We start from the raw sequence: 20,109 nt of genomic DNA on the forward strand, positions 1-20,109 counted from the left end.
TTTGCGGGCAGAATCGGCGTGATTCAGAAACCCCGCAAATCACGGACGCCCTTGCGTTCCCCGCTATTTTGATTGGCACCAAATCGCGGTGCGATTGTCACCTGACAAATCGCACTAAAAACGTGCAAACAGAATCATGAGACACCCGACGCCCAAAAAAAAAGTACAAGACCTTCTTTTGGGTGTCGGGCGTCCCGCGACTGTTTGCACCTGTTTACCACGATTCGTCGGGCGACAAACAGTCGCGGGACGTCCGACACCCAGAAGAAGTTCTTGTGGAATCTTGCGATTGTTTGCACCGCGATTGTTTGGGCGACAATCGCACTGCGATTTGGTGCCATCCAAAATAGTGGGAATCGCCAAGGGCGTCCCACGATTTGTAGCGTTTTCGCTGCTGTCAACCAAATCCAGTGACACAGGAGTAAGGGGGAAGGGCCAAGTCCTGCTGTCTGTCAATGGACGCAGCAGAAGGACTCGGATGCGCGCATGCACAAGTGCCCCCACAGAAAGCGGCTCTCCATTGTGGGAATTTGAGGAGGAGGAGCCAGGAGCACTGCCTAAGGGGACCCCAGAAAACGAGGATCGGGACCGCTCTGTTCAAAACCCTTGCACAGAGCAAGTATGACATTTTTTTTAAAATAACAGACACAAGGCTTTACATTCACTTTAATGTAGAGCCTGTACCATGCAGGACTATCCTTAATTTTACCTATTCCATCTCCCTGTGTATTTTGTTCACCTATATGCTTTGGAAGGGGTTATTCTGGCAGCTCTGGGATCTGACACAAGGCAGCTCTATGGAACTACTTCAGATAGCAGTCTTATCTCAGGTCAATACAAGGACTCTGCCCAAACACAGTAATATGCAGCCAGAAATAGAAAGCAAATGGAGGGCATTATAGAAAAGTCATGTAGACTGCCAAATGGGAAATGTGCTCGTGAATACTGCTAGAACAAAATCGCACGATCCCCTGTTTTCACTATCAGTAATGCGGTCTGCAGCCAATGATGTGCAGCCAATGCTTGCTGCAATACCTGTTGAATGTCCCATGATGGCACTTCCTGTTATAGGGTGAAATCTGTCTCACATGTGCTCCTATGTAATCACCCTGTCCACATGTTCTCTTCAAGGAGACTACAAGTGTCTGCTGACAAGGGCATGGTCCATAATTGCTGCCATCAGAAGGGTGCCCAGAATAATGATGTGCAGTCAATGATAGAGCAAATCCATGCAGACAGGAAACATACAGGAGTGACAGCAGAAAAAGACCATGGAGTCCACAGTCTCTGCCTATTTTTTGTTTTCTTCTATAACCTTTGTCTGAAATATCCCAAGCATGTTTAAATTCACTTACTACCTCTGCTGGAAGTCTGTTCCAAGCATCAACTCTTATGGTAAAATACTGAACATTAGTTTGAGGTCATATCCCAGTTTTAAATTTTAACTATTGAACATATGACCCTTTTGAACCTTATTTACACTATTCGACCCCTTTCACACTGAAGGCATTTTAGGGCTAAAAAGATCACCTGTAAAGTGCCTGAGAAACGCCTCCCATAGCACCCCAATGCAAAAAGTCCGAGTGCGCTCACACTGGGGCGATGCGCTTACAGGACGTTAGAAAAAGTCCTGCAAGCAGCGTCTTTGGGAGCGGTGTATACACCGCTCCCAAACCGCCCCTGCCCATTGAAATGAAACGGCAGCGCTGCCAAAGCGTCTGCAAATCGCTTTGGCAGTGCCGCAAAACGGCCACTTTTAACCCTTTATTCGGCTGCTAGCGGGGTTTAAAAGTGCCCCACTAGCTGCCCATATGTGTCGCTAAAATTAGTGGCACTTTACCGCTAACGCGGCCTGTGCCCTGGTATGAAAGGGGTCTTAATGTATTTAAACTTTTCAATCATGTCCCCCCCCCCCCCCCTCCCTGCCTTTCCCTGCCTCCCTCATGATTACATATTTACTTTTTGCAGTCTCTCCCTTCACCATTTTTCTTGCCCGTCTACAGACACATTCTATCCTACCAATAACTAAGTGAGGGCTCCAGAACTTCACACCGTTTTCTAAACAAGGTCTGATTGTAAGCTCTAATGAGCAGGACTCTCTGATCCCTTCTGTAATTGAATTGCATTGTAACTGTACTGTCTGCCCCCATGTTGTAAAGTGCTGTGCGAACTGTTGGCGCTATATAAATCCTGTATAATAATAATAATCTTCTATGTAAAGTAATCCTTCCTCCCACTGGTGATCCCTCGAATGATATAAAGATCTATATAGAGGGATCAGGACCTCCTGCTGGTGATCCCTCTAATGATATAAAGATCTATATAGAGGGATCAGGACCTCCTGCTGGTGATCCCTCTAATGATATAAAGATCTATATAGAGGGATCAGGACCTCCTGCTGGTGATCCCTCTAATGATATAAAGATCTATATAGAGGGATCAGGACCTCCCGCTGGTGATCCCTCTAATGATATAAAGATCTATATAGAGGGATCAGGACCTCCCGCTGGTGATCCCTCTAATGATATAAAGATCTATATAGAGGGATCAGGACCTCCCGCTGGTGATCCCTCTAATGATATAAAGATCTATATAGAGGGATCAGGACCTCCCGCTGGTGATCCCTCTAATGATATAAAGATCTATATAGAGGGATCAGGACCTCCCGCTGGTGATCCCTCTAATGATATAAAGATCTATATAGAGGGATCAGGACCTCCTCCTGGTGATCCCTCTAATGATATAAAGATCTATATAGAGGGATCAGGACCTCCTCCTGGTGATCCCTCTAATGATATAAAGATCTATATAGAGGGATCAGGACCTCCTGCTGGTGATCCCTCTAATGATATAGAGGAATTAGGATCTCCTTCCTCCTGCTGATTATCTCATTAGTGAAAACTAAAGATCTATATAGAGGAATCCAGGCCTCCTTTCTGAAGCTGATCTCTCTAGTGATAACTAAAGATTTGTATATAGGAATTAGGACCTCCCCCTTCCTGCTGGTGATTCCTATAGCGATAACTAAGGATCCATACAGGTGATCCTTCCAATGGTGCACCCTAAGGGGCTGAAAGACCAGAAAAAAATCTGCAGCACTAAAATTTGTAAAGAGGAATATAAAAAAAGAAAATATCATACTCCAATTAATCTGATCGATCTTGAAAGTTTACTTTGAGCAATCCCACATATCTACTCCCCTAAATGCAGCACCACATTCACTATGTGTAGGCACGGCTGTGTCACACATTTCACAGAGCCTGCTTTCTGAACTACAGAGGTGCTGAGAGGAGGAGCTTTAGGAGGCGGAGTCAGTAAAGAAATCACTGCTTGCAGGTAGCAAGGTACTATGGGATATGTAGTGCTTAGAAATCAAATCAAAATATAACCTAAAACTATAAGTAGAGGAGAGGCTGTGACACATGCTGAGAATCCAGGAAGTTGTGGAAAGAGGTGGACAGCAGACAGGCAGCACTCACAACATGTAAGAATTCTTTAATTAAACGTATATTGGATTGTCAGAGATAACTATTGTTTATATAGCCATTACAACGCCGATGATATAAGGCCCCTTTCACACAGGACGGACCCGTGATGATCGCCCCGTGAACATCTGCTTGCTCAGTGAAGATCTCTCTGTTGATCCCCGCTGAGCCGGCGGATGACAGGGCGGTCCCTGCACACTGTGCAGGGACCGCCTTGTCAGATCTCCACCGCTCTCCCCTATGGAGAATCGGATGAACACAGACCGTCTGTTCGTGTTCATCCGCTCTGCAGACGGATAGAAAAATAGGATTTTCCTCCGTCTGCAGAATCGGACCATAGCGGGGATGGATGATATTGGTTGTTCATCCGCCGACACCCGCTATCCCATAGGGATGCAAGTCCGTATTTCACCTGAAAACGGATGGATGAAATACGGACATACGGTCCGCACGTGCGAAAGGGGCCTAAAATGAAAGTCTATGCTGTGATCAAACGACGGTAAAGTGGCTAAAACCGCCCCGCTAGTGGCCGAAAAAGGGTTAAAGCCGCCCGCAAAGCGCCGCTGCATCAGCGGTTTGCCGGCGCTGCCCCACTGATTTCAATGGGCAGGGGTGCTTTAAGAGCGGTGTATACAGCTCTGCAAAGATGCTGCTTGCAGGACTTTTTACCGTCCTGCAAGCGCACAGCTCCAGTGTGAAAGCCCTCGGGCTTGTGAAAGCACTGAGACAGGAGAGGCTCTTTACAGGTGCTATTTTTAGTGCTGTAACACCTCTAAAGCGCCTCAGTGTGAAAGTAGCCTAAAGGTAAAACTTTAAATAAACTAGAGACCGCCTGAAATGTTTCAGATGCTTAAACTACCTGGTTTCGGGGATTCTTCCAACCTTACACGGTACCGTGCAAAGTGACATTTCTACAGAGCAGGAGACTGCAATGAATGTGCCCTCACTTAGTAGTTTTACATCACAACTCTGGAAGTGAAACCACTTAGAATGTAGAAGCTGCTACCAGTCACAAGACAAAAAAAAAAAAAAAAAAAAAAAACACCCGAGCCGCGAGATTGAACCTGCAGATCAGTGCTGGCATATTGTGCACTGCAAGCTGAGACAAGTGCATGTTACAGTGCCTTGGGCACAACTTGGCTCAAGCGGCCCTTTGTGTGCGTCTCGCCGAGTTCGGTCCTCTCCGAGTCAGGCATTCTGCTCTACGCATCTGAAGAATCAATGTCGTCGTCCTAGAACTGCCCAGCGACTTGTGCTATGATCCAAAGCCTTCAGTATAATTATATAAAGCTAAGGACAAGTCAGGGGAAATCTCAGCTGCCCTGTGAGGCGTGGCCCAGGATTATAACAAACAACGTGTCAAAGAAAAAAAAAAAAAAAAAAAAAAAAAAAAAATCACTGCAAATCATCCTGATGAGGCGATGGGAAAAAAAACAAAAAAAAAAAAAAAAAAAACTTAAACTAACTTGTACCTACAGATAAGACTATAAGGCTTGCACCGCATGCATATGACCTTCTGTCATGATCCTGAACACTCTCACATGGAGGGGGCGATAACGGTCCCAAAATTATACAAGGGTGAGTGCAGTGATAGAGAAAGGAAGAAGTGAAGGGGCAGAAGTGATGATGAACAGGGAAAGGTTGGGGTGCAGATCTGGGGACTCTCGCTATTTATCCAATGTGTCACCGTCCATGTTTCAGGCATGCTGGCCCTTTAAAATAGAACAGGCAGCAGTTAGTCTTCCGCTTTTTGGGCGGACTCTGCATCGGGGAAGAATTCCATGACTTAATTTTACAGAATGACATTCCTCCGGGAGAGTTCCTCCTATGTCAGAGGAGCCGGGCCAGATAAGGCTGCTGCCGCCTCTTCACATTGAACACCCAGCGCACATTCACCATCCAGCAGTGAAAGGCTCCACCTTCTATTGGCCAGGAAACAGAAGAGACTCGCAAAGAATTCGATTCTGAACTTTGTTTTGTTTATCGCAAACGGCATCCAAAACCGATGCGGTTCAGTCCCAGGGCCTCAGAGGTGATCTCCAAACACAGAGAAACCAGGGACTTTCCTGAGCTCCTACTCCCAGGATTCCCATGTGTCACTGGAATCACATCCAGGGCCTTTTAGGAGGAACGTATGGCTTTTTCTTATATAAAGTTTGCAAAAAGTTTGGTTTTGATTTATCCAAGTTTCTTTACATGCGATATTAAACCTTCAGTTATTAAAGTGGTTGTAAACTGTTACACTGCTTGTACCTACAGGTAGGCCTATAAGGCGGCTTACCTGTAGGTACTGCGAATATCTCCTAAACTCACAAAGTTTGGGAGATATCCGCCCATGCGCACTGATTGTCTGGCTTACAAAGTGATGTCATCGTGGCTGCGGCCACTCACAGCGCCACGCAAACACGGAAGAAACACCAGGGGAAGATGTCAGCCATCACAGCAGTGAGTGGGCGCTGCTGGAAGGGCTTCGCTCTAAGGCAGGGGTCTTCAAACTGCAGCCCTCCAGTTGTTCAGGAACTACAATTCCCATCATGCCTAGTCATGTCTCTGAATGTCAGAGTTCTACAATGCCTCATGGGATGTGTAGTTCCACAACAGCTGGAGGGCCGTAGTTTTGTAGTGTCCTGCTCTAAGGTATTTCATATGTATGCAGATTATGCTGTTGTCTTACAGGTTTTTTTTTTTTTTTTTTTTATTCTTTAGTGGTCTACAACTGCTTTACAGGGGTTGAAAAACCTCATGGTTTTTCACCTTACTGCATTAAGATGAAAAACCTGTGCTGCAACACCCACCCCAGAGCCCCACCTTCTTTACTGAACCCGAACATTCCAGCGATGTGCACAAGCCCAGGGGGCCAGCCGCTGTCTCTAGTCCTCATTGGATAGACTGATAGCAGCAGGAGCCATTGGCTCCCACTGCTGTCAAGACACAGGAGCGGGGGGAGGGGCCGAGTCCTGCCTTCTTTGTCAATGGATGCAGCAGCGGGACTCATGAGCGAGCCCACACGGGTGCCCCGCCAGGGAAAGCAGCTCTCTGTGGAGGCACTCGAAGGGGAGGAGCCAGGAGCTCCACAGGGGGCACCAAAGAAAAGGAGGATTGGGGCTGCTCTGTGCAAAATTCTTGCACAGAGCAGGAATGACTTGTTATTTTTTTTAAAAAAACCCTTACAATTACTTTAAGCTCTTAGAGTATGCAGCTTTTCTAATCGTTGCCCAGGTACCAGTTTAAAGGAGTCCCGCGAAAAAAAAAATTTCGTGTCCCAGGGTCCAGCGATGTCGGCACCCGAGACCGACCTGTCCCTCGATCCTCGGGTGCTGCCACCGCCATTCTCAGTGAGGGAATCAGGAAGTGAAGCGTTGCGGCTTAACTTCCCGATTCCCTACTGTGCATGCACGAGTCGCGCTGCGCTTTCTCAATGGTCCCCGCTATCTCCTGGGACCTGTGTCTTTCCCAGGAGACAGCGGGGGAGTGCGGGAGGGGGCGTGACTCCCATGGGAGTCTATTCCCGGAAGTGGGTGCAGATATCTGTCTTAGGACAGGTATCTGCACCCCCCTCCCCCCTGAAAGGTGCCAACTGTGACACCGGAGGGGGGGGGGGGGGGGGGGGGGAATCCGATGAGCGGAAGTTCCACTTTTGGGTGGAACTCCGCTTTAAGCTGAATCCTTGACTGCTGCCCCAGGTTTCTGTCTCAGGGTAGCTCCTCTCAAAACATCCTATGGAGCCGCCCTTGCATGCAGGGCCTAAAGTTGAGTCTCCCTACATTGTGTGCATCAATAGAAACACAGCCACAGAGCCTAGACTGGCAAAGCACTCCCCTGCACCTCCCCCTCATACCCCCCAAGCCAACAGACTGGCTGGAGACCGCACTGACATGGAGGATATTTACAGGGTCCCTTTAGAAGGAATTAACCATTAGGAAGTATCGCGCCAAAAATCTAATTTCTGTTACAGAGGATGCCTAAATCTGAATTAGATTTTCCTGAAATCTACACTAAGATACAAATCAGATGTTGGGCATCCTCTGCAACAGAAATTTGATTTTTGGAGAGATAGTTCCTAAAGGTTAATCACTTCTAAAGGGGCCCTGTAACTTTCCTCATTCAAGTCACTCCCATTCAGATTCACATGGACATAACCAAACTGTTTTATACGGAGCAGATACAGGTAGAAATCTGCAACAAAATTTGCTAAAATCCTTGCAATGCAAATTGATCACCCAGATGGGATTGTCCCCCCCCATAAGCAGAGTTACTCTTTAAGCCAAAAAATAAATGCTGAGGGTTAATACTACTTTAAAGAGACACTGTCACTTTAACCATTCAGGGAGAAGTGACAGTGTCTGCACATAGTCCACCCCTCCCAGGCATGTACAGTATACTTCCCTTACTTGTCGCCTCCATGCAAAGACAAGCCCTCACTAAAGAAGCAGGACTCCTATAGAGGGAACAGGTGACCTCACTTAGGCCTGAGCAACCAATCAGCAGGTCTGAACAGTGCCATGTGGTGGGTGCCACGGTTTTCATCCACATTGTCTAAGCTTTAATATCAGTTTAGACAGACAGTGGGGTGAGGAGGGAGCATCATCTACCTCAAACACCGGCACCCTAATTGTTTGGCTGTACCTACCTTCAGTAGTAAGTCAGACAGGTAGAAGCATGCAGCAGAAAAGAAATAAGCTGAAATTCATTGTCTCCATGTTCACACTAGTGACAAAATCATGAATCGGCCAGAAAACTAATATTTCTAAAAGGCGAGATCAGCTGTTGCAGCCTCCACATGACAGGTGCTCTCTATGTACACCGCTGACTACCCCAATGGTGACCATCTACACCTCAACTAAGACAGGCCACTATACCTGCTGAAATAGGACCAGTTAGATTTCTAGAGCAATGATCTCCAAACTGTGGCCTGGGGGGGGGTCCAGATGCAGCCCTCTGCTTGACTTCATCTGGCCCCTGAGGCACTATTCCTCCCACTGACACCACAATTCCCATCACCTATACAAACAATGGGCCCTATCCTTCTTACTAAAGCCAAAAGAGGCATTTTTTGGTCCCACCGGCCAATCCGGCCTCCTAAAGCATGTTAAGCTGGTCCTTTGTTTAGAAAGTTTGGAGACCCCCGATCCAGAGGGTCCATCAGTCCAATCTGCACCAACCAATCAACAGCATTTCCAGCGAATTACGTTTTAAAGACAGAGATGGATTTGCTAAAACTGGAGTGCGCAAAATCTATGGGGGGGCGCAAGTACCTGGTTATGACAGGTACCTGCTCCCATTTCAGCCTAGACCATGGGTGTCAAACAAGGCCTGGGGGCCGAATCCAGCCCGTCAGGGCATTTCATGTGGTCTCCACACCTCTCCTGCAGCTATGGCAACCCCCCCCCCCCCCCCCTCATCTCCGTCCCCACCATGTTTTAGCTGTCAGCAGCAGAGGAGGACAGAACTCCTCCACCAGATCTTGCGCTTCTACAATCCCCTCCCCACCGTCTCAGCAGTCGGTAGCAGAGGACAGAACTGCTCCTAGAGATCCTGCACCATCTGTGGCATGCCCTAGTCTCAGTCTCCCCTTGTCTCAGCATTAAGCAGACTCCGGGAACTGACTCCAGCCTTCCTCTGTTCCTCCTACAGACCCTGCACACTGTTTCCCAGCTCTGCCCCCAACCACTTCCTGGCAGCAGCGCATGGTAAGGGGGGTGCACCGTAATGTGTGGGGGACTCATGTCTTCTGATGGTGGGGGGAGCTCTTGACATCTGATGTAAGGGGGTGGGGTGCTCTGTACATCCAGTCTTGGATACAACCGACCCTTTGAGGACAACCATAACACTGATGACCCACAATGATCTGGCCTAAGCAATCAAAGCAGAAGTTCTACAACCCCCCCCAGTCTTCAGGGACACATCACAGGTCCTAGAAGACTGTGGGATCATTCACAAATTGCAGCTTGTGTATGCACAGCTGACTGTGAAGCAGAAAGTCTCATACCTGGCTGGATCACAGGGACAACGCTGGATCACTGGACAGGTAAGTGTCCTTATATTAAAAGTCAGTAGCTATAGGATTTGTAGCTGCTGACTTTTTTTTTTTTTAACAGGCTAAAACTCCTCTTTAAAGTGTTACTAAACCCACAACAGTAAAATCAGTCTGTATATGCCGTAAAGCATGCTGGTTATACTCACTATGGAACCTAAGGGGTTAATCCTCCACATTGTGTAAAAAAGGCTGTTTGATTGTCGTGTCTGATCCTCCCCTTCTTCCACTGTCCCCTAATTTATACATGGTCAGTTTGGTGTGAATTGCTAGAGGGGTTTTTTTTCCTAGGGAGATGTGATCAGCAAAGGGCCAAACAGCACTGTTCAGACAGAGTCAGGGGTCCTTCAGCCTCATAGGACAGTCAGAGGAGAATGGAAACTCCTCCCACAAGCTTTAACCAGACACAGATAGAAGTCACAAGACTGCTATATACTGCTGATAAGAAAAAGGTATTTAGCACTGTGGGATACCAGATATAGTAAATGCAGGCTTCTGGGTTTAGTAACACTTTGAGCTTGCACAATAAAACCTGGAAGCCGATTGGCTACCATGGACAGCTGCACCAGATTTTGCACTCTCCAGTTTTAGCAAATCGATCCCTTAGCCCAGGTTCACACTGATCTACGGGAATGAAGCCGTGCGAGTTCAGCTAAAATCGCACGATTCCACTCCCGCATGTCAGTCCCGATTTCGGCCGCAATTTCAGAGACATCTGAGCAGGTTTCTGCACAGATATGAATGTAAATCACAGTCCAAAAGCGCAAAAAGTACTACAGAAACTACTTTTTGAAAACAGCACAGCATCGCAGATGCGGAGTCGCACCGATTAGGACAGCGCCAATGACGGCAATTGCCGCCGATTTGACATGTCAAAACGCTCCAGTGTGAACCAGGGCTAAGGCCCCATACACACCATTAGATTTTCTGCAGATTTTTGTCTTCAGATTTACAAAAACCATGTAGTGCAAGGGCCTGCCTGATTGCATACAAATTGAAACTCTTATCGTTTGACCTCACTTTATATGGTTTTTGTAAATCTGAAGACAAAAATCTGCGGACAATCCAATAGTGTGTATGGGGCTTTAGTGTCATTTTCCCCATTGATGGCGAAGTGACAATCCCTGCAAAGGTCCTGTCGACCACTATGCTCACCTTACCAGCGCTTTTTAGGTATGGGGACCATGTGACCACCTCCCCTGTGACAGACCTAGCAGCCAATCCCTCGACCCGACACAGGGAGTGAGGTCACCACTGCCTGCGATTGGCCACACCGCACCGAGTTCAGCATCCAATGCAACAGAGAATGGAGTGGCGAGAAAGTAGGCTAAATCAGACAGTCACTTTGTCCTGCATGGGAAAGGTGACACTGGGGGTTGATTTACTAAAACTGCAAAATCTAGTGCAGCTCTACATAGAAATCGAAAGCTTCCAAGTTTTTTTTGTCAAAGCTTAAAGTGGAGTCCCACCCAAGTTCCAAAAATGGAACTTCTGCCTTTCCAGTCCCCCCCCCCCCCTCCCTCCGGTGTTACATTTGGCACCTTTTGGGGGGGGGGGGGCTCTAGAGCAGATACCTGTCTAATCCAGGTATTTTGCTCCCACTTCCAGGCATAGATACCCAAGCCACCCACAGGTATCTACGCCACTTCTTCCCCCCGCTGTATTCTGGGAGACACATGGGTCCCAGAAAACAGCAGGGACCAGTGGGATAGCGCAGCGCAAGTCGCACATGCGCAGTAGTGAACCAGGAAGTGAAGCCGCAAGGCTTCACTTCTTGATTCCCTTACCGAGGATCATGGCGGCAGCAGCACCCGTCAGCTGAGGGACAGATCCGGTTCGGGTGATGACATCGCGGGCACCCTGGACATGTAAGTGTCCATATTTTAAAAGTCAGCAGCTGCAGTATTTGTAGCTGCTGACTTAAACTTGGAAGCTGATTGGTTTCTATGCAGAGCTGCACCAGATTTTACAGTTTTAGTAAATTGACCCAAATGTCTCTTTGAGCTCTTTTATTAAAGTGGTGTTCCAGCCAAAATTATACTTTTTAAATACCCCTATAATACACAAGCCTAATGTATTCTAGTAAATTTAGTCTGTAAACTAAGGTCTGTTTTGTTAGTTTATAGCAGTAGTTTGTTATTTTATAAACTTACAGCAGGCCGTGGCCATCTTAAGTGTGGGCATCTGAAGCCAGACTGTATTTCTTCCTGGATCTCATCCTTGCAGATCTCACACATGATCAGTGCAGCACAAGCAGTGTAATAGGTTTCAGGTCAGGTTTCCATAGCAACGGCAGTGTCAGAGGAAGTTGCCGCCCCTTCCCAGAAGGCATTGCAAACAGGAAATGATGCGATAGGCCAGGGAGGAGGAAGTGAAAAATGAATACAGCAGATATACAGTAGGTGCAGAGAGAAATTTAAAAATATCCAATTCGTTTACAGTGCACAGTTTAGTGAGGGATTCTGAAGAGTTGTAAAAGTGGGTGGAACTCCACTTTAAGTGCCCAAAACCTGACAACCTTTACAAAAGAATTGTCACTGAGTGATACGAGTAATCGCAGATACCGCCCAACAACACAGCAAAACATAGAAACAAATTCATAGCCTGCCGTCTCACCTCGGTTATACAATCAGTATCATGAATGTGGAAAATGTTGATAACTACTGCAGATAAACAACAAGGCTTCATTGATAAGTCATCATACTACTAAAGGAAAGGAATGCGTTGCAGAATACACTTGACACGGCCATCAGAACTATTCCACTGAACGGATGAGAAGAGGCCGGGATACATCATACAAGACACAGCACTGTCCAGTATGTTGTATACCCAACACAGCCCCATGAAAGGGTAAAACTAGAGAAGGTGACGATAATGGCACTGAAAACGCACTCGATTTTGCTGTGAATTTGTGGCGAGATTAGCGCGGTTTTACTGTGCTACTGCTTACGATGCGTTTTTCATAGGTCATGTGACTCAAACCGCACCAAAACATAACACGGGTGCATTGATGTATTCATGCTGCATTTTCATCTCATTTAGCTTTAAAAGCAAAAAAAAAAATTAAAAAAAAACAAAAAAAAAAAAACATTTTGCCTATCCCTTTAAAGCCGAGACACGGAAGTGACCACTTGAGTGTCCCTCCATTCCTCAAAGGGCATAGAGCTGAGTGGGGGCTATCTTGCCCTCACTTGGTTTCCTGGGTTACCAAAGGGTCTGGTAAGCTCAGGAAACACCGGGGGGGCCTTTCCTGCAACCCTATAAGAGCCGCTGAGACCACTTATTTGAAAGCTGGCTGCCTGCTGCAAATGATACCAGGGTCGTGGCAGCTAGCTGCTGCCATAACTCTGGTATTTAACGTCAAGGTAATGACGTATATTTACAGTTAGGCGATCGGCAAGTGGTTAAAGTGCACAAAAGTATAATCCATCCATAAAATGTGCATTAACTGCGAACAGTCCATCCATAAACAATGCATAAGTTATGAAAAATCCATCAATAGTTCCAGAGTCCTTGCATGAAAAACCTTTCCATTAGTTTCATGTGGGACGTTTATTGCACAAGGGGCATGGAAGGTTCATCTTTTTGTGGACCCAAAACCTAGGGAAAGATATCTATCTATATCTATCTATATATATATCTATATATATCTATATCTATCTATATATATATCTATATCTATATCTATCTATCTCTCTATCTATCTATCTATCTATCTATCTATCTATCTATCTATCTATCTATCTATCTATCTATCTATCTATCTATCTATCTATCTATCTATCTATCTATCTATCTATCTATCTATATATATCTATATATCTATATCTCACCTAGCGCTCTATTTAAGTTGTTTTATCAATTTGCACTGTGTAATTACACAGGGGTGTGTGAAGAGCAGCAAGGGTGATATCATTAGGAATAAGATTTATAAGGGAATCGGTGAAGCAGTATACACATTTGATAGAGAAGGTACAGGTGCACCGTCCAGCACCGCCAACAGCAACCAGTAAAAGTCTACAAGAGGCTGAAAGCTGCTGTGGCTGGACAATGCTCTGTTAGATACTAACTTTATAGGCACATACAGCGCTAAGCATTGTATCACTCAGTGCAGCCTTTCTTAACCTTTTTAGCCAGGGGAACCCTAAAGGTTATTTTCAGGTCTCGGGGAACCCCTGATAAAACCCATTCATTGGGGGTCAGTGGGAACAATGCCTCTTACTTTGGTGGTCAGTGTAAAAATAGCCCCTTTACAGAAAGCTAAAGATCATTGGTGTCATACCACTGGCTTCTCCAAGTGGCATTGGCTCAAAACTATGTAGGCACCATCAATCAGGAGGTAAATCAGCCACAGCTCAAGGAACCCCTAGCCACCTCTGGAGGAACCCTGGTTGAGAATGGCTGACTCAGTGCAACAGAAGCAGTTCCAGCAAAAGAACGTCTGGAATGCCGACTGCTTGCTTTCGTCCCTGGGCACACACTGCCCTAAAATGTTAGCATCACTTGACCTCCACAGCAACTTTAAGCCTCTCTTAGACTTTTGCAGGAAGTTGGTAGCAGGGCTGGACAGTACACCTGCGACTTTCACTAAATACACCAGGATCTTCTGCACCGGGGCTAAACACTCAGTTTGCATGAGGGCTTATCACCTATCCAATCACAACTGAAAAAGAAAAGAAACTGGCTTTAGAGAAACCTTCCCAATCCACCCCGACCTAAAAAGATGTTTTACATCAGCTGCAATGACCTAACACTTGCCTGACATCTAAAGCTACCCTAGCGGCCATGATTTAATATTCCGCTAGACTTGAAAGCAAAACAATCTTTCCTTTTCTGTAAGACGACGATAGAGTGCTTTTATCACATGGAGGAAACGGCTGGAAAATGCAGCTATAACTTTTCAGGCTTCTCCAGCTCCACTGTTCTCTTTTCGTAATTATAAATTGCAGCAGCAAAGAAACTACAGACCGGTCCACCTTCAGTAGAAGCAGACAGATGTAGGACAAAGGTGAGGAGGAGAAGTCATTCATCCTGCAGGGAGTGCACCAATTAGTCACAGAGTCAAACACCTGGCATGCAGAAAATCACCGTAACCAGGCAGGTGTGGGCCCAGCAAACTGCAATCCTTCCACAATGCTTAGCTACAAAATTCCAAGACATCCACCGAGTCCTCCTAGCTTCTATACCTGTATAGAGGATCAAGGTCACATGTGAATCAGAGGGTCTCACCTGTGTAATTAAAGGCCTAATGAAAGTTACACAAAGCAGCATCTGTAGTTACACCCTCTAATATTCCGCAGCAGGTGCCCCTCATCCATACACTGGCAACCTTGTACACTTTATATTCATGGTTTGCTATAAAGTAGACATGGTACTGCTCTGAGGATTCCTCCCCAGGAGGACAGATCGCCTTGTAGAGTTCAATACAAAGACCTCCACCTCCTCCGGTAAAGGACTCCAGTACATGACGGATCTCAGGTGAAAAGGTTGTTCATGATTTTGTCACATGTATCCGTTCCTGGAGTTCTGGGTCAGACTGGATTTGGGTTTATTAGGCAGCAGAGAAACAAAAGCTACTTCTTCCATCAGTGACTAATCACACAGGCATAACGTATGTCCTAACAGGGTCCCTATAACAACTGCGTAAACTTAAAGTGTAAGTAAACCCTCCTATCGTTTTCAGCCAGGGAAGCCGCCATCTTAGCCTCTGTTTAATCTACAACTGCCATGATGCTGCACATGTGACCAGTTATGACACCAGCCATTGGATGGCTTGACAGTTTGGTTGAGAGCACAACCAATGGGAGCGTTACATTTCCGGCACGTGCCGGAAATGGAACTGTTTTATGGATGGGTTTACTTCCGCTTTAACTGGACCGCTCATCCACCAAGGCCAAACAGATCCTACAAAATATCGAGTCCAGCATGGAATTCCCAATAGGACAACCTCTGCTAAAAGCATATGGACATTGCTGAGGAGCTGAGAAGATCCATGAAGATGGAAGTAGAACCCCCCTCCCCTTTATACAAATACACTCACAGGTGGATGGAGGTAGCACCCCCCCCCCTCGCCATTACAGCTACAATCATACATGGATGGAGGTAGCACACAGGCATGTCCACATGGTGGCAAAAGATGGTATGTGCATGAAGAAGACTCCCCCCCACCACCATTAGACACTCACATATGGATGGAAGAATCATCCCCAGTTTATGAGTTGCACACATGACACTCGCACGTGGAAGAAAGTAGCATTTCCCATTTATGGGATACCCAGGTGTGGATGGGAGTAGCACTTCCCCATTATAGTGACACTCACTTGTGGAAGAAAGTAGCATTTCCCATTTTAGGGACACCCTGGTATGGACTGGAGTAGCACTTCCTCACTGAAGGTTAGGATGGCATTATACAGCGACACAACACAGCTATAGATGGGGAATCACCCTTAGTGAATATAAGCATGGTATTATATTAGGTACTGCTCTACTCAAAGAGGCAATGGTGCTAGGGATTCCATTAGGGTCGAGGCGATGGTGGCTCCCCTTAGATGTTTGTATACACTACCAAATTGATGGAGATGGCACTGGCCACAATTTTAGTGGCCTGTGTTGATGTGCTTTGGGCTAGTGTTAAGGGCATCGATTCGAGAAGCTTCTCGATTACTAATTCATTGGCCGATGCCTTTGACATTGAGTTTCTCTCTTTGTGACCTACACTGCTTCAAAAGCCCAACACAGGCCCCAACACGCTGGACATGAAGGTGATGTTGAACTGGGGTCTCCACCATAGACATCTCCCAAGGATGAGGGTAGTAAGATAAATATATATCAATGGTGTACAGAAAGTTCCCCTAACAGATACAAATGGAATGGTTTTAAACCAATTCTGGGAAGGTATAGGTGGTGGTACCCAGTGACCCAAATACAAGATAAGTCCCAAGTGTTACAGAGACCCCCACCTACACATTAAAAGGGTAGGGTTTCAGATAGTGGAGATAAAGGTTGTACTGTACGATTATTCCCCATCGTAATAGTATACACACATCAAGATGAAGACATAGTGTGCACCTCTAACAGAGACTTGCCACAGATATAGGTGGTATGCACTCACCGATGGTGGAATTATAGAGTGACCCCCCCCTCCAATATCTCCACTTCCCCCATAGACATGTAGGTCATAGGGTCTAACTGATGGTGGGGATGAAGGTGTTGTACAGTGACTGACAGACCAACCCCCCCACCCCCCCAATATACAATAATAGTACATCCTACCCCGTGGATAGGCAGGGCGGTGTTATACAGTGACCTGGAGGGGCAGGTAGTCTCACCAATGGCAGAGATTAAGATGTTTCATACAATGACACCCCCATCTATATTCCCCCCCCCCCCCCCCCCCCAATGGTAGGTAGGTTCTCACCGATGGTGGAGACGAAGGTGGTGTTGTATATAGAGTGACCCCCTCCCCCAAATAATGGTATACCCTCACCCCCCCCATATTCCCCCGTAGATGGTCTCACCGATGGTGGAGATGAAGGTGTTGTATATACAGTGACCCCCCTATATATAATAATGGTATACCCCACCCCGGCCATAGATGGTTTCACCAATGGTGGAGATGAAGGTGTTGTATATACAGTGACCCCCCTATATATAATAATGGTACGTCCCCATATTCCCCTGTAGATGGTCTCACCAATGGAGATGAAGGTGTTATAAATACACTGACATATACATATATAAAAAAATAATGGTATACCCCAATCCCCCCATAGATGGTCTCCCTGATGGTGGAGATGACGGTGTTTATACACTGACCCCCTCCCCCATATATAATGGTATACCCCCAATCCCCCGTAGATGGTCTCACCGATGGTGGCATTGTATAGACAGTGACACCCCCCCATATATAATAATGGTACACCCCCAATCCCTCAATATTGCCCTGTAGATGGTCTCACCGATGGTGGAGATGAAGGTGTTTATACACTGACCCCCCCATATATAATGGTACACCCCCCCCCCTATATTCCCCTGTAGATGGTCTCACCGATGGTCTAGATGAAGGTGTATATACAGTGACCCCCCCATATATAATAACAGTACACCCCCAATCCCCCCCACATTCCCCCATAGATGGTCTCACCGATGGTGGAGATGAAGGTGGCATTGTATATACAGTGACACACCCCCATATATAATAATGGTACACCCCATATTCCCCCATAGATGGTCTCACTGATGGAGATAAAGGTGGTGTATATACAGTGATCCCCCTATATACAATAATGGTATACCCCCATATTCCCCTGTAGATGGTGTTTTAAATACAGTGACCCCCCCCCATAAATAATAATGGTACACCCCCAATCCCCCCCCACATTCCCCTGTAGATGGTCTCGCCGATGGTGGAGATGAAGGTGTATATACAGTGACCCCCCCCCCCATATATAATAATGGTACACCCCCAATCCCCCCCACATTCCCCTGTAGATGGTCTCGCCGATGGTGGAGATGAAGGTGTATATACAATGACCCCCCATATATAATAATGGTACACCCCCAATCCCCCCCACATTCCCCCGTAGATGGTCTCACCGATGGTGGAGATGAAGGTGGTGTTGAAGGCATCATCCGAGAAGCGGAAGAGGACGCAGGTCTTGCCCACCCCCGAGTCCCCGATGAGTAGCAGTTTGAAGAGCAGGTCATATGTCTTCTTCGCCATGGGCCCGCCGCTGTGTCACACTGCCTCCTCCTGGGACCGGCGCTGGGCGGGAGGGGGGCTCCTCATACACGGGGCCTTCCCCTGCACCGGGCTGACGGAAGGACGGACAGCGGCTCGGACTCGTAGCTCCGGACTCTGGCTTGCTTCTCCTCCCTGCGCCCCTGTCTGACTCCTCCTCTCTAGGCCTCGCCGCCGGGAAGACAGAGACTCTGGACAAATGGCGGCCCCTCCCCCTTCACAACGCCAACATCAATGGCGCGAGCACGCGGGACACGCCCCGACCCACGGGAGCGAGCGCGTACGGAGACAGAACCAGCCAGGCGCGCGCCCAGAGAGAAAGAGAGAGTGAGGGCTTTTTTATTTTTTATAATAAACTTTATCATCCACACAAACATCGGACAAGAGACACTCAATCTTATCATCAGGAAATCAGCTGACCACGTGATTGTAATTGTAAAGGAATGTCTCTTATAACTGAAAATATGTAATTAGGGTTTCCTGTCCCTAGAATAAAATCCCTGTGCCTGGCTGTCATGATGATCCACCAGGTTCACTGTGTCCTGAGTTGCCGGGGCCAGGAGTAAATAAGGCAGTCCTGACAATACTTGCATGGCTCCCAACTGTCCCTGATTTGGAGCAATGTCCCTCTGTCCCTCATTCCTCCTCATCTGTCCCTCATTCCTCCTCAACTGTCCTTCCTTCCTCCTCATTTGTCCCTCATTCCTCCTCATTTGTCCCTCATTCCTCCTCCTCTGTCCCTCATTCCTCCTCATCATCTGTCCCTTAATCCTCCTCCTCATCTGTCCCTCATTCCTCCTCATCTGTCCCTCAATCCTCCTCATCTGTCCCTCATTCCTCCTCATCTGTCCCTCAATCCTCCTCATCTGTCCCTCATTCCCCCTCATCTGTTCCTCATTCCTCCTCATCTGTCCCTCAATCCTCCTCATCTGTCCCTCAATCCTCCTCATCTGTCCCTAAATCCTCCTCATCTGTCCCTCATTCCTCCTCATCTGTCCCTCAATCCTCCTCATCTGTCCCTCAATCCTCCTCATCTGTCCCTCATTCCTCCTCATCTGTCCCTCAATCCTCCTCATCTGTCCCTCAATCCCCCTCATCTGTCCCTCATTCCTCCTCATTTGTCCCTCATTCCTCCTCATCTGTCCCTCATTCCTCCTCATCTGTCCCTCATTCCTCCTCATCTGTCCCTCATTCCTCCTCATTTGTCCCTCATTCCTCATCTGTCCCTCATTCCTCCTCATCTGTCCCTCATTCCTCCTCATCTGTCCCTCAATCCTCCTCATCTGTCCCTCATTCCTCCTCATCTGTCCCTCAATCCTCCTCATCTGTCCCTCATTCCCCCTCATCTGTCCCTCATTCCTCCTCATCTGTCCCTCAATCCTCCTCATCTGTCCCTCAATCCTCCTCATCTGTCCCTCATTCCTCCTCATCTGTCCCTCATTCCTCCTCATTTGTCCCTCATTCCTCATCTGTCCCTCATTCCTCCTCATCTGTCCCTCATTCCTCCTCATCTGTCCCTCAATCCTCCTCATCTGTCCCTCATTCCCCCTCATCTGTTCCTCATTCCTCCTCATCTGTCCCTCAATCCTCCTCATCTGTCCCTCAATCCTCCTCATCTGTCCCTAAATCCTCCTCATCTGTCCCTCATTCCTCCTCATCTGTCCCTCAATCCTCCTCATCTGTCCCTCAATCCTCCTCATCTGTCCCTCATTCCTCCTCATCTGTCCCTCAATCCTCCTCATCTGTCCCTCATTCCTCCTCATCTGTCCCTCATTCCTCCTCATTTGTCCCTCATTCCTCATCTGTCCCTCATTCCTCCTCATCTGTCCCTCATTCCTCCTCATCTGTCC

General features: G+C 47.2%; 1 protein-coding gene across 1 annotated transcript in view; it reads right to left on the reverse strand.

Annotated features, from left to right (window-relative positions):
• The window catches only part of RAB10 (RAB10, member RAS oncogene family), a 108,181-nt gene extending 89,665 nt beyond the window's left edge, over positions 1 to 18,516 (reverse strand). The window contains 1 exon segment of the mRNA XM_073624977.1: positions 18,115 to 18,516. Coding sequence (XP_073481078.1) covers positions 18,115 to 18,241 — 127 coding nt within the window. The 5' untranslated portion in view covers positions 18,242 to 18,516.
• Between the last annotated feature and the right edge of the window lie 1,593 nt (positions 18,517 to 20,109).

This window comes from Aquarana catesbeiana, linkage group LG04 (genome assembly GCF_042186555.1).
Source record: "Aquarana catesbeiana isolate 2022-GZ linkage group LG04, ASM4218655v1, whole genome shotgun sequence".
NCBI classification, from domain to species: Eukaryota; Metazoa; Chordata; class Amphibia; order Anura; family Ranidae; genus Aquarana; species Aquarana catesbeiana.